This window comes from Phyllobates terribilis, unplaced genomic scaffold (assembly GCF_046119375.1).
Source record: "Phyllobates terribilis strain yellow unplaced genomic scaffold, ASM4611937v1 Scaffold_5__5_contigs__length_657084704, whole genome shotgun sequence".
NCBI classification, from domain to species: Eukaryota; Metazoa; Chordata; class Amphibia; order Anura; family Dendrobatidae; genus Phyllobates; species Phyllobates terribilis.
In genome coordinates this window covers 451,613,869-451,629,029 of record NW_027362765.1, presented here as the reverse complement: position 1 = coordinate 451,629,029, position 15,161 = coordinate 451,613,869, and the positions used below count along the sequence as shown (strand labels likewise).

Here is a 15,161-nt window from a genome sequence, read left to right as displayed (position 1 = left end):
TGACCAAGCGTTGAGATAGTTTCAGCGTAGGGGCAAGATCCTAATGTTTTCTGCCAACATGAGATTCCTCGGAGGATCTCTAAATGTATTGAAGCCACTCTGAGCGATGCCTGGCATGACCTATGATGTGGTCCATAATCTATGGAAAACGTGAAACAACCACGTAACACCATGTTATTTTAAGCTCCAAATAGTCCATCCTAATGAGATGTCAAGAAATGGGTGATGTCTGTGCATTGCTATTTATTGGTTATTTTCTATTTGCCAAGGAGCCGAAAAGATAGCCTGGAAAGTGAAAGTTCCTCAGCCATAATCCCTCATGAATTGATACGCACACGTCAACTGGAAAGCGTCCATCTGAAATTTAATCAAGAGTCCGGAGCTCTTATTCCTCTTTGTCTAAGGTGACCATTCATGTTGCTATGTATGTATTTAATTTCGTAGCTTCAAAGGACAAAACTTCAGTTACATTTAATGGCATAGAATAAAGTTGCATGAAACTGATTCTAAAAATGTTTGGTAGGTGCAGCTCCAAGAGGTGGATCCTGATCTCCAGAACTGGCTTCCCATGATCCCCATCTTGCTTGGTAAGGTTGCTGCAGGCCCCATTCAGGGGGATGGTGAGTGCAGAGATGGCTGCTCCTTTTTTGCTGCTCTCAGATAACAATGTCAGTGATCCGCCACCTCTGCATACAATCTCTCCATCAGTGCAGCCGCCTCACCAGGTGGGCTGAGAATCTGGAAACCCCACTCCTGCGATTAGATATCGGTTCATATATCACACCTATGGCATATACTGTGAATACTAGAATTGTTTATAGTGAGATTGTCTATCTACACCAGGGGTCACAAACTGAGCCGGTTAAAGGGGCCGCACATAGAAAAAACTTGAATATGAAGGACTGCATTCTTTGCGATAGATTACTTTTTCAGTGATACCATTATTTTTCTAGATGGCTTTTTGATCATCATCCCTTTTTTTTTTTTTTGGCTTGATTTTTATTCTTTTTAATGGTGTTTTATCATATGGGTTATGATACAGGTTTTCCCTTCTTGCATTCAAACAGGATTTTTAATGGTCAAATATTCCATTATTTTTTTCATTCTTTATTTTACATTTTTGTTTTAAAGGTTTTCCTTTTTTTGACCCCCAGTCAGTCCCATCCTTGTAGCAATGTCCCCCATTCTGCTGCTCTTTACGTACACATTAAAATAATTTTCTCATCGGACATAGCTCCCTTGGCATTTAGTTGAAAAGATTATGCAAACAAGAAGAGAAAAGAGGGACAATAAAGGCACCAAGCACGCTAAATAATTGAATATGGATACAATATCCTGAAAAAAAGTATATAAATTTATTAGGACACTAGACCCAACCATTTAAAAGCATTAAAAAACATGCAAGACAGAAAAAAGGACACACAGACAAAAGAATCCCCTTACATAAATTGACATATCAATCCAATACAATCTTTGATAACAAACAATTGATCTGTGGGAAATACTTAGCAGATATAGTAAATAACCTAATACATCTGATGTTTGCATAATAAAGTGATTTAGATACCCCTTCCAGGACCACTACATATCTTAATACCCAATATATGGTTCCCAAGAGTATGGGATACCTGGTAGATAAGTATATAGTAGGGAATAAAGAGAGAGGTCCCAAGATGAAGAGGAATCAAAAAATACAAACCATATGTATCCACAGAAAAAAAGGAGATGTCAGATATACGAGACTTACGCGTTACGGTATCCAATCATGGCTTCCTCAGGGGTATAATGTCAGTATCCTAAACGTTTGTGATTTAGATTCCAAAAAAACACACACGCCCATTAGTCAAAGAGTGGTCCAGCACTGGTATTTATGGACTCTAAGTCTAAGAGATAATACCCCCTAATGAAGAACTCGCTGCGGGATACAAGAGTCCTGAGGTCGTGTTCCGGGATCCACATTTACACAGTGCCCACCATAACCTCGTTTGAGATGGGCTGCAGCGCATTTAGTTGAAAAGAAGCGCTGACGTCAGCAGTCCCTGGCTCGCTGGGCGTGATTGTCTCAGGGGCCTAAGGGCTGCATGTTTGAGACCCCTGATCTATACCAATGTTTAGCTCTTCTCATTGATCCTGGTCTCTTCTCCCTCATCTAGGGGTAGACTGTTACATGGACGACACTTTACATATAAAAGTATTTCTGGAGACACGGCCATCACGTTTGTGTCCACGGGCGTAGAAGGAGCCTTTGCTACAGAGGAGCATCCTTATGCAGCACATGGTCCTTGGTTACAGGTAATTTGGCTTCTGTGTGTAGATACAGCCATTGGTGTCTTGATGTGGCGCCCCCTGATGTTCTTTTGATTTATTCTGAGAAAGTACACCTATTATATTATATTATTTTCCTATTGACACATATGTGTATTTTCCTATTGACACAGCTGAAGTAATTTTTGCCATACAATGTAGTAAAAAAAAAAAAAAAAAAAAAAAAAAAGGGACAAATTCCAACTAGGATGAAATGGTGAGAAAAATAATTGCAATGCCACAATTATATTTTGGGTTTTCTTTTTCTGGAGTTCATTTTTTTAAAAAAAAAAACTACCTGAAAATATGAACCAAACTTGCTTAGTACACCTGCAAAGTTTTTAAAAATTGAGAAAAAAAGAATAATCAAATCACTCCACCTTTCTCCATTAAATAGGTTGTCCACTACTATAGAGAATGCCCCAATGTATTTAAATGGTGGAAATTATTGGTGAGTCACATGACCCCCGGCTGCAGCCGTCAAATTCTGGCTGCAGCTGGACGTGACCCAGTGACGCTCTCCCCCCTGATTGATGGGCTGTGGGTGGGGTTTCACCGCACGTCACACCCAGCATCCACCGTGTGCTTTCCCAACGAATTAAAGAGAGGGTGGATGCTGGGTGTGACGCACAGTGAAACCTCGCCCATCAATTGGGGGGGGGGGGGGGGGGGAGTGGGGGAGCGCGTCACTGGGTCACGCCTGGCTGCAGGCTGATCAGCAGATGCCGGAGCCAGCTACAGCCGGGGTCACGTGATGCCTGTGAGCGGTCAGCGATAGCGCCTCTCACAACAGAAGGTATTGCCAAAAAAACTTATTTCCACCATTTAAATACATTGAGGCATTCTCTGTAATAGTGGACAACCTCTGTAACCCCTTTATGACGTATAGGTATGTCATAGGTGGTCTCCTTCCCTTTGATGTGGGCTCCAGCACTGAACCCACATGTTTTCAGGCACATGACTGCTGATCTGATCATATCATGTGCCCCTGACAGCTGCGGGTTGAAGCGCGATCCACCCGTGACTGTTAACATGTTAAATGCTGCTGCCAATCTCAGACAGCAGCATTTAACATGAACACGCCGGAAGCACGTTACGATCCGTGCCCCTGTCACATGATCGCATGGCCTCAATGGGTTGGCATGGCAAATTGGGATCTGCAGGTATTAATAAACATCAGCTCATCACGCAAAAAAAAAAAAAAAAACAGGCCAGCTCAGCTTCGTCAAACAAAAAATATAGATGTTACAAATCTCAGAAAATGGCGTTATATTATTTTACATTTTTATCATTTTGATCTTTTTTATGGATGTGCCGATACTAGATGTTTCATTTTTTTTATATATTTTTAAACCCTTTTTTTTTTTTGAGAACTTTAACCTTATGAGATTGTCTGCCTGCTAGTTCTAGATACTGTGGTATATAGAGAAAATCGTAGTCTCCTTTAAATCCCAGCCTTTAGCAGACCACCGGCTGACATTGCAGCCCATTGCTACCTGCAATCACATTGTGGAGGGGCTAGTTGGTGCTTGAAACATAGCTCTCCACCAGAGCGGGTGCTTTATATGCCACTACCGGACATGAACAGCCGCATTTAAAGAAGTAAAAGCTCTCACCGCTGCTGTCACAGACATCTGCTGCTTCTGATGCAGGCTCAACTCCTGAGCCTGCTACACACAGTGGGCTCTGACATTAAGTGTACCCGTACATCCAACGTCGGTGACTGCTTGAACAGGTCTGAGCACTTCCATCATTGCCAAAGTGTTTGTGTAGCATCTGACCACCAGGTCTGTGTTTTACCCATGTGTTCAGGTTGGGCTAGTGGTCTGGTGTGGATAAAACCTTGCATAGAATTTGTCTGCTTTTTTTTTTTTCCCCAGTGAAAAATGCTGATACTAACTACAAGAATAAAATCGCCACTGGCATATAAAAAAAAAACCTTACTGGGACACTCCCGCTATAAAGTCTTCTCTTACTTCAGAAGGCAAGATCAAATGCTTTTCCAATTACATGGAAAGGCAGAATAAAAGACTCAAACCATTTTATCTTCTTAGATTTTGTTGACGGAGGAGTTGGTGGAAAGGATGCTGGAAGACTTAGAAGATTTAAGCTCTCCAGAGGAAGTAAGTTCTCTTTTTAGCCGATGGAGGAGGGGGAGTGACGGCTCCTGTAAGGTGCCAGACTTATTCTGCAGCCCTAGATTTCTACTTCAAATATGGGAACTCGCCTGAGTGTGCCTCTTCCTGCGTTCTGCAGCCTCGTCCTGCATTCACAATGATTCATTTATTAACTCCTTGTAATCTCGCTAACAACATCAGAATAACAGCGAACATGGAAAACACAACGATTTATAGGATTGCACTTTTCTTAATCTCACAGAATTAATGTTGCTTTTGTGAACCTATGTAAAGGGATCGCGCTACTATTTCTACAGAATGAATCGAAGCTAAATGGACCAGGACAGTTTAAAGGGAACCACCTGGCAGATTTATGGTGGCCGATCCATGGGCAGCAAGAATCAGCAGTGGCGGCATTACTGCAGCCGTGTATAATTTGTCTCTGAAACTCTGTGGCTTTTTAGAATCTACTTTATTTAAAAAAAAAAAAAAAAAAAACTGTCTTGCATTACTTGCCTGGAGAAGGTCCCCGTGGCTTTTTCTCTTCTCGCTCCCCTAGCCCAACAGGTTTTCACTTATAAGCGTGTGTGTCTAGTGAGATCCCGGTTACTCTAGGAGAGCGGGACAGGGTAAAGCTGGCGGGGACCTCCCTCTGGTTAGTCATCTGAGATGCACAGTCCCCACCCTATGAATCTGCTGTCTGGTTCACTTTAAGGGAATGTTCACACTGACTTTGTCTTGATGAAAACTCCCATGCAGAAATGCTGTGGGGATTATAATATACAGGGTATAAGCTGCAGTATAAAGTCACCTGTGGTGTAGAAATTACACCCACACCATGTCCATTTTGTGCATTTGATCTCATTCACAGCGAGTGGATCTCATCCACAATGATAATGTAATACACAGCTGACTTTTCTGGAAATCCATTGTGGATCTGGCTTTCATATGCACATAGCATAAAGATATCACCATCATGTGACTGGTTTCTAAAGAGTCACAAACCTTTTAGCTTTAATGTGCTGGATGGCTCTGTGGTTCTTGTGATCTGTTTGTTTTTTATATTAATTAACATTGACAATTGTGCATTATTTTTTTTTTTTCCTGTTTCCAGATGAAGTTGCCAAAAGAATATAGCTGGCCGGAAAAGAAGCTAAAGATCTCCATCCTCCCAGACACAGTGTTTGATAATCCACTACCTTGAGAAAGAGTCACGATTACAATGTACTCTCCAACGTTCAGCACAGTCTTGCTGTAAACCAAAGGAAAGCAATTACTGCACAACCGTGGTATAAGACGACAGACACAGATCCTTGTGTGAAGACTTTTTTTTTTTTTTTTTTCCTCCCCTTTCTCCTCTTTTAAATCTTAAAACATGTGCCAGTGCGTTACACCTACCATCCTACCACCCGGCAACCAACTGTTCTGATCAAAGATGTCGTCACACTGGGATTTTTGTTAGGTTCCATCTATTATGGGCTTACACAGGGCGCCGTAGCAAAATTAAGAATGGAGTAACTACAAGCAATAGCGCAAAAGCAATATTAGATCCTCAGGTTAAAACGATTGGTCCCTTTGACTTATGTGTAAGGACTAATAGGCAGCAGTGTTATCGTAGTATTGAGAATGGATCTGTTCTTCTCACATTTTTGATAGAGGCAAAGATTAACATGTCCGTGAGGCTGGGGAATCCTAAACATGGCATTAAGCAAAAACACAATATTCTTCAATGTGTTTATGCCAGAAGACTGAATTTAAGGCTACATACTTTAATTTTTACATCCTTACTTCTCCTCTGTGTTGTCCAGTTTTGCTTATGTTGCTTCTTTTTCCTTATTATGTGTAGTTTAAAAATAGATGAAGTTCAGAAAGTCTACTTGCATCTATTGACCCTTAGCAATGGATTGGTTAAAAATGGATGAAATACGTATGCATCGCTAAAGTAATAAGTGTCTTCCATTTTTAACAGATCCTTATATACTTAATTGGCCTGATCTGCAAAACAGATGAGAAGAAGACTTGAACTGAGTCTTGTGGACCAGACACTGATCAGTTTTTTAAAACTGATGCAGCTCGATGGTTGTGAGTTCTGACAATTTTGAGGGGGAAAAAAAAAAGACCCCACACGGATGCCTTGCTACAGGCTCGTACTGCTCATTCCCAGTGACCTCCATCTTCCTTACTTCTCTTCACGTTGTAGATGAGGCTCTGCCTGTAGCAACCACTAGATGGAGCTCTGTGCATATGGTGTAATAGCAAACATTATAAATCTGTATGTTATGAGCGCCCTCTAGTGGCAGCTACAGCAAAATTTTACTTTCATAAAGCAGAAGCAGTGCGTTTGTGTGGTCTGTGCCCCCTTGCAGCTGACACTCCATTCTTTCTGATTATATTGAGGACACCAGACATTAGTTATGACACTGGAACTCACTGGTAGTTAAATATTAACTATATTAATGTTCCTTCGCTTCCTCTGCCTCAAGTGCAGTGCTAAATAACGATGGATAGAATTGTGTTATCACTTATAGAAGGAGCAGCGCCTAGCGGAGGAGACTTTTATCTAGTATTCCTCCATTGCTTTCCTTTATTCCTCCATTTATCCCTTTTATTTAGGATAAATTTATATCGTATGAGTCACCCTCTTGAATAGCTCCTGACACATTGTATAATTAGTATTACTCTATGCAGACTCCAGACTTTTTTAAATTTATAAACTGCACTTTACTTATTGTCTGGATGTGTTGCTTCTTGTACAAGACTGTCAATGACTGGGACCCCTAATTCAGGATTCTCTCTTGGAGCACACGAAAGCCTTACTGATCTAACTGGTAACCATGAAGTTTACCCTCCACCCATAAGACTCATGCAGATGACCTTATTTTCGGTCAAAATGCGATTTGTTGAAAAATAGGATCTCGCTCGGACCAATTTTATTCAGTGAGGTAGTGCACTTGTCCGGAAAAAAAAAAAAAATCGCAGCATGCACGATTTGTCTCCAAGAATCGCATGGTACTCCGGCATTCAAGTCTGAGTCCATCAAATAAAATCAGAGCACACTCGGATTTTCATCTTTAATTCTCCATATCCGAGAACAGCGGAGCCCACTCTGGCATAATCAGACCATTATTCTCGGAAGCAGAAAATACGATTATGTGAACCCAGCCATAGTTTTAAAGATCCATGTAGCAGTGCTGACTTGTGCCCACTTTTGATCAATGTCGATCAGTGCGTGTTTTACTCAGGCTTCCAAATTACTGGTGTGAACAGAACAAGTGCTAATAAGATTCTGTCCCCAGGTGGCATTGTTATCAGAAAGCGGAGATGTGCTGTGAATATCAATAATCATGCCGCCATATGCCAGCCTGTTGCTTGTCCTGCCAGGTTTAGACACTCATTTGTCGATTTTTCGATGCACCTTTTAGTCTTTGCTTTTCACAAAATGCAAATAATATGGGAATATACGTCTATGATTTAGAAGGAAGCAGTTGGCACAGCAATACGTAAACATAGGATCTAAGTGACAACAGGTGGAAAAGAAAGATTTACAATTCTGCAGTACCTGGTAAGGCAGAATATCAGATTATAGCACCCCCTGCTGGAGAATGGCTGTAGCTTGGTCATCTGGCTCAGTTTACATGCTCTATAATGAATGTTGCAAGAAAGGGCAGCAGTTATTTCACCAATTAGTGGCTGGTCAGTGTGGACCAGGGGACCTGGGAAAAGGTTGAGACTTGTGCAATACTGTATGCTAACAACTTGAGTCCTTGTTTACGCCTGGTAGCCTTTAATGCTCTGCCATTTGAGAAAGGAGAGGATGCATGTGCCCGAGCCTTGTCTGACCTAGGAAGTGCCACCCTCTTCTTTCTTGGCTCTAAGGCGGAGTTCACACTTACATGGTCAATTCTGTTATTCTGCTCTATCCTTCTACTTATAATTGGGTCCATTGGTTTCCATCTGTTTAATAGAAATATCGGTGCTGCCACTTTATCTGATCCCGTCAAATAGGACGCGCTCTGTTCACATTGGCATTGGCGGTTTTGTCAAACTTTTATTTGCAGATTTCAAGATTGAAGGAGGATTAAATGAAAACGTGCTGGCTGCCTGCAGCTACTGGGTGGAACTTGCCCCATTCCAAAAGCAGAAAATGAAAATTAGTTTTACTCCTTACCAAAACAGGACTGGATGTGGTGACCCCTTAGATGTCAGCATTAGATGCAGGCTATAAAGGGTTAAATGGCTGGGAACGGTGCGTCAAAATTACTTCCAATCTGGTGCCAGCTGTATAAAACAGCTGCCACTCCTGATGGCATGAGCACTCGGTCCTCACCGTCACTACGATCCCTGGGGGGCACATGGCTCCTATGATGTACTACTTTGCTGTTAGACGGAAAGGGGTTAAGTGGATGCAGTCAGCTCTCCCCAGTAGTGGCAGCAGGCAGCCATTTTTTTTGTCATCTATTTGTCTATGCTGGGAATTTGGAGCGCTCTGTGCCTGTTCAAGAAGTCATAGGAAGCAATTTATGGTTTTGCCAGGAGAATGCAAAGGAAAAAAACTGTTTGATGTTGTAGATGATATACAAGCTGCAGCCTTGTAGGCTAATCAGAAGTAATATCCCCATACTATGTGAGACTTCCTGTCGGTAAGCACCATGGACAAAAACTCCAGTTGACCTAGCTTGATTTTTATTTTTTTGTGACATAATGGATACTTTCCTAACATTACTTATTCAAGTTTGACGATTATAAAGTTTCTTCTGAATGCTTTGTACACTCCAGATAATGAGTATAGTCCGTGCATCAATATAGTGTTCACTTACCTGACACTAACATTACCCTAGTATTCTGACACGACGATGGACAACAAGTGGATGTGCCCTAACAATCTCTGAATTGTTTTCCATATAATTTTGTAACTTATCTTTTTGTGTTTTATCTTTATTACTATAGTTTTGTATTGTAAATTCTCACCGGTTTAGACTGCAGGTAGATTGAGTTTATGAATTACTTTTTGTAATTTGCAGATCACCAAATTTATTATCCCGGTTTCTAAACTAAATGCATTAAAATGTATTTGTATGAAAGACTCGTGTGATGTATGCACGTTCATTTATAAAATAGCCAGACTGCTGTCACCATCCCATGCATGTGATGGCTAAGATCCTGTGTAGATTAACTGAAATTAGTTGTCATCTGAATATATAAGATATTACGGAAATTATTTGAGTAGTAATGCTGCACTAGATGACTAAAACCAGAAGTAAAATCTAAGCCATGCAGAATGAATGATTAATCCTAGAATTCGACAGCTTGTAAATATGACATGATTTGCCCAACAAGTATAATGTAACTATAAAAGACACCACCAGTTGTGCAACCTGTAGCTTAAAGGGTTTCTCAAACGGCAACCCGTCCTAGTCGCATGGCAAGACGGGCTGCAGTCTGTAGAAATCCTGCTCCTATGACATGTCTCAACTGACAGAGGAGCTATATCGTAAACACATACCTCCTTGAGCCTAAAGGCTGTGACATCAGAAGCAATTAATCTCCTCTGCTGACTGAGCATGGAGGACTGAGGCTAGAGAAAAAAAGTTATTTGCGCTCAGTCAGCCAAGCAGAAGATTTGTTTCTTCTGCGGCTCACCTGTGTGTGTGCTTACGATACAATCCCTATTCCAAAGATAGAAACTGTATTATAGTCGTTGGAAAATATTTGGTCCCATTGAGAAGGGGATTTCAATCAAATGATATATCAATCTGTTCAGCTTTTCCTGCTTTATAACCTTATACTGGCAAATCAAAGCTGTTCAGTGTGTAATCTTTGAGGCTGTGTGCCCACGTAGCATTTTTCAAGCGTATATGCTGCGGAATTTCCGCAGCGTAAACGCTTGAAAAACGCATGTATATCCGCACCCCATGGTCCCCAATGGGATTCCGCAAGTTCTATGCACATGCTGCGGATTTTTCCGCAGCGTTTGCCGCGTTCAAAAATCCGCAGCATGTCATTTAATTTTGCGTTTCCGCAAGCGGAATTGCCTTAGTCCAATGCATAAAAAACGCAAGGCAATTCCGCATGTGGAAAACGTGTGATAAACGCGCGAAAAATGCGCGATAAACGCGTGCGGAATTCCGCATGCGTTTTTCCGGGAGAGGACTTGCATTTATGCAGCAGAAAATTTCTGCGTCCTAAATGCAACATGGGCACATAGCCTTAATCTGAACAAACAAGGAGAAATTACCTGGCTCAGGCTGTGTGCCCACGATGCGTATTTTGGTGCGTATTTGCAGCACCTAAACGCTCCAGAAACACATTACATACCTTATGCCATGACTTCCTATGACATTCTGCAAGTTCAGTGCACATGGTCCGTATTTTTTCTGCGCAGATTTTACTCGCAGAAAAAATACGGACATGACCAATTCTTGTGCGTTTCTGCATGCGTATTTGCCTATACAATGCATTGGAAAAACGCATGGCAAATATGTGTAAAAACCGCATGCGTTTTTTCTGCCAAGGAGATGCAGAAATGCTCAGGAAAATTTCTGCTTCATTTCTGCATTGTGGGCACTAAGTCTCACACTCTATTCTGTGGCTTGTGGCACATGGTTATTTAACAGCACGTTACACCAATTACATGAACTTTGTGGTGGTCAACCAAACAAGATACTTAATAAGAAGTAATGTTTAGCTCTGTGTGTGTAAAAAGAAAAAAAAAATTGTGTATATGTATATGTATATGTATATATATATATATATATATATATATATATATATATATATATATATATATATATATATATATATATATATATATATATATATATATATATATATATATATATATATATATATATACACATACATACACAGTGCCTACAAGTAGTATTCAACCCCCTGCAGATTTAGCTGCTTGACACATGTGGAATTAACTTGGCATTGTGACATTTGTACTGTAGATCAGCCTGGAAGTGGAAAATGCACTGCAGCAATTTTTTTTTTTTTAAACGTAAAAAGTTAATTCAGAGTGTCATTTATTATTCAACCCCTCAAACCACAAGAATTCTGTTTGGTCCCCCTAAAGTATTAAGAAGTAGTTCAGGCACCAAGAATAATGAGCTTCACATGTGTGGATTAAAGATCTCTTTTGCCAGCCTTTTCTGACTATTTAAGACCCTCCCCAAACTTGTGAACAGCACTCAGACATGGTCAACATGGGAAAGACAAAGGAGCATTCCAAGGCCATCAGAGACCAGATCGTGGAGGGTCACAAGGCTGGCAAGGGGTACAAAGGCCCAACTCCTTGGAAAGGGTTATCTGTCTCCACTGTTGGGAGCATCATCCGTAAGTGGAAGGCTTATGGAACTACTGTTAGCCTTCCACGGCCAGGACAGCCTTTGAAAGTGTCCTCCCGGGCCAAGGCCAGGCTTGTCCGAAGAGTCAAGGCTAACCCAAGGACAACAAGGAAGGAGCTCCGGGAAAATCTCATGGCAGTGGGGACATTGGTTTCAGTCAATACCATAAGTAACGTACTCCACCGCAATGGTCTCCGTTCCAGACGAGCCCGTAAGGTACCTTTACTTTCAAAGCGTCATGTCAAGGCTCGTCTACAGTTTGCTCATGATCACTTGGAGGACTCTGAGACAGACTGGTTCAAGGTTCTATGGTCTGATGAGACCAAGATCGAGATCTTTGGTGCCAACCACACACGTGACGTTTGGAGACTGGATGGCACTGCATACGACCCCAAGAATACCATCCCTACAGTCAAGCATGGTGGTGGTAGCATCATGCTGTGGGGCTGTTTCTCTGCCAAGGGGCCTGGCCATCTGGTCCGCATCCATGGGAAGATGGATAGCACGGCCTACCTGGAGATTTTGGCCAAGAACCTCCGCTCCTCCATCAAGGATCTTAAGATGGGTCATAATTTCATCTTCCAACAAGACAACGACCCAAAGCACACAGCCAAGAAAACCAAGGCCTGGTTCAAGAGGGAAAAAGTCAAGGTGTTGGAGTGGCCTAGTCAGTCTCCTGACCTTAACCCAATTGAAAACTTGTGGAAGGAGCTCAAGAATAAAGTCCACATGAGACACCCAAAGAACCTAGATAACTTGGAGAAGATCTGCATGGAGGAGTGGGCCAAGATAACTCCACAGACCTGTGCCGGCCTGATCAGGTCTTATAAAAGACGATTATTAGCTGTAATTGCAAACAAGGGTTATTCCACAAAATATTAAACATAGGGGTTGTATAATAATTGACCCACACTTTTATGTTTAAAATTTAATAAAATTCAACTGAGCAACATAACTTTTTGGTTTGTAAGATTTATGCTTCTGTTCATAAAACCTACTCTCGTTTGCAGTTTGAAGGCTCTAACTTATTTGCATCTTATCAAACCAGCTAAATCTGCAGGGGGTTGAATACTACTTGTAGGCACTGTATATAATTTTTTTTTTTTTTTTCCCTGACCAGCACCTCAAAACTGAATAAATCAAGTGAGAACAGGTGCAAGCTGCTCTAACATGTATGCAAAGATTGAATATATGAAATTTGAGCTGCCTTACTGCTATATAGAATGTATTTGAACTAACTGTCAATTACTGCGTCATGTACTTTCAAATTCATGAGAGCCCATTAGCCATGACAATGCGATATTTCTTTGATGGGACCCTAAACCTAATATTTATCAAACATGCCCCTCCTGGGCTAAAAGCCTACAAATTTAAAGTAATTTGTCCTGTGTTGTAATCTTCCACCTTTTTACCTAGTAAGTATAGATATGATATATTCCGTGTGATGCTCATTTTTTTCCAAATGATGCCTGGTGATCTGCATCTATCAATCAAATGACATTGCATCCTGTCTCTGTAACTTTTCTTCTAACAACTAAAGTTGCCTGTACACATTAACATAGCTGCCAGTCGAAACCTGGTTTATCCAATGGCTCTCCTGACTATTATCAGTCCACAAAATGTTTCTGTTTAGGCCAGTTGATGTGTTCTTTGGCAAATTGTATCCGTTTAAGTACATATCGTGGGTTTTTTTTGTTTTTGTTTTTATTAATAGTGGGACTTTGCGGGGACTTCTTGCTAAGAGATTAGCTTCACACAGGCGTCTTCTAACTGTCACAGTACTCACAGGTAACTTGAGCCTGTCTTTAATCATCCTGGAGCTGATCATTGACTGAGCCTTTGTCATTCTGGCTATTCTTCAATACATTCGAATGGTAGTCTTCGGTTTTCTTCCACGTCTCTCTGGTTTTGCTTTCCGTTTTAAAGCATTGGAGATCATACATCTCTAAATATTAGGTTCAGGGTCCCATCAAAGAAAGAATGCTTTGTCATGGTTGATGGGCTCTCATGAGATCATACATCTCTGAACAGCCTATCATTGTCTGCACTTCTTTAACCTCTTCGCGACGGCCCACTGTAGATCAACGTCGGCGCTTGCTGGGCTCTGTGCAGTGCCGACGTTTAAAAACGGTGGGTGGTCTCGCAGCGCTCAGGGTCCTGCAAGCGCTGCGATTCCGGTGCAGACCGTTAGCTCTGACAGGGAACATCATCAGGACCTGATTGGATCAGGTCCCAGTGATGTTAACCCTTTGCTGTCTTCTATATGCCGTGATCTATAGTGATCGCGGCATATAGAAGAGAGCAGGAGGAGAGGGGGTCGTCCACTTACCTCTCCGACGGCCCCCTTATACCTTCCAGGACCTGGTGTTGCTATGGCAGCTGGAGGTCACATGACCGCCTCCAGATCTGCCATATATGGTGTCCTGCCTTGCTCAGCCTGCAGCTGAAGCCTGGCAGGACACACTGACTGTGAAACAGTCAGCAAAGATCTCATGTAATGTAATACATGTCTATTACATTACATGAGATCAGTGATCAGAAAAATAAAAATTAATGTCCCATACAGGGGCTAAGTAAAAATGTAAAAAAAAATGTTTTTAAACTGTTAAAAAAAAATCACAAAATAAATAAAAATAAAATATTAAACCAATAAATCCATATATTTATGCAACACCAAAAAAAGTACACATATTTGGTATCGCCGCGTCCGAAACAACCCGATCTATAAAACTGTCACACTAATTAACTCCTGTGCACACCGTAATAAAAAAAAATAAAAAACGGAGCAAAAAAATATGCTTTTTCATCATATCTCCAAACAAAAGTGGAAAAAAATGCGATCAAAAAGCAAAATGGAAATAAAAATGGTACCGCTGAAAACGTCATCTTGTTCCGCAAAAAAAAAGCCGCCATACAGCTCCATCAGCCAAAAAATAAAAAAGTTATAGCGCTCAGAATAAAGCAATGCAAAAAAAAAAAATTTTCTATGAAATTGTTGTGTAAAAGCGCCAAAACATAAAAAAAATACAGTAAGTCTAGTATCGCTGTAAACGTACTGACCCGAAGAATAACGCTGCCTTATCACTTTTACCACACGCAGAACGGCATAAAAAAAAAAACTCCAAAAACAGTTCCTGAATTGCTGGTTTTTGTTAATTTTACCTCCCAAAAAGCGGAATAGAAAGCGATCAAAAAACAAGCAGTCACATGACTGTCGGCCGAAATATGGAAAAACTATAGCTCTCAAAATATGGCGATGCAAAAACTAGATTTTGCAAAAAAAAAAGCGTCTTAGTGTGTGACAGCTGTCAGTCATAAAAACCCGATATAAATCTGGTATCTCTGTAATCGCACCGATCCGAAGAATAAAGTAATCTAATCACTTATACCG

General features: G+C 41.1%; 1 protein-coding gene across 2 annotated transcripts in view; it reads left to right on the top strand.

Moving 5' to 3' along the window:
• The window catches only part of SUFU (SUFU negative regulator of hedgehog signaling), a 35,142-nt gene extending 25,640 nt beyond the window's left edge, over window positions 1-9,502 (top strand). For both annotated transcript variants that reach the window (XM_073685327.1, XM_073685325.1), the window contains exons 9-12: window positions 270-404; window positions 2,154-2,292; window positions 4,359-4,427; window positions 5,536-9,502. In XM_073685327.1, the coding sequence (XP_073541428.1) occupies window positions 270-404; window positions 2,154-2,292; window positions 4,359-4,427; window positions 5,536-5,625 (433 nt within the window). In that variant the 3' untranslated portion in view covers window positions 5,626-9,502. The remainder of the gene's footprint in view (window positions 1-269; window positions 405-2,153; window positions 2,293-4,358; window positions 4,428-5,535) is intronic.
• Window positions 9,503-15,161: the final 5,659 nt, after the last annotated feature.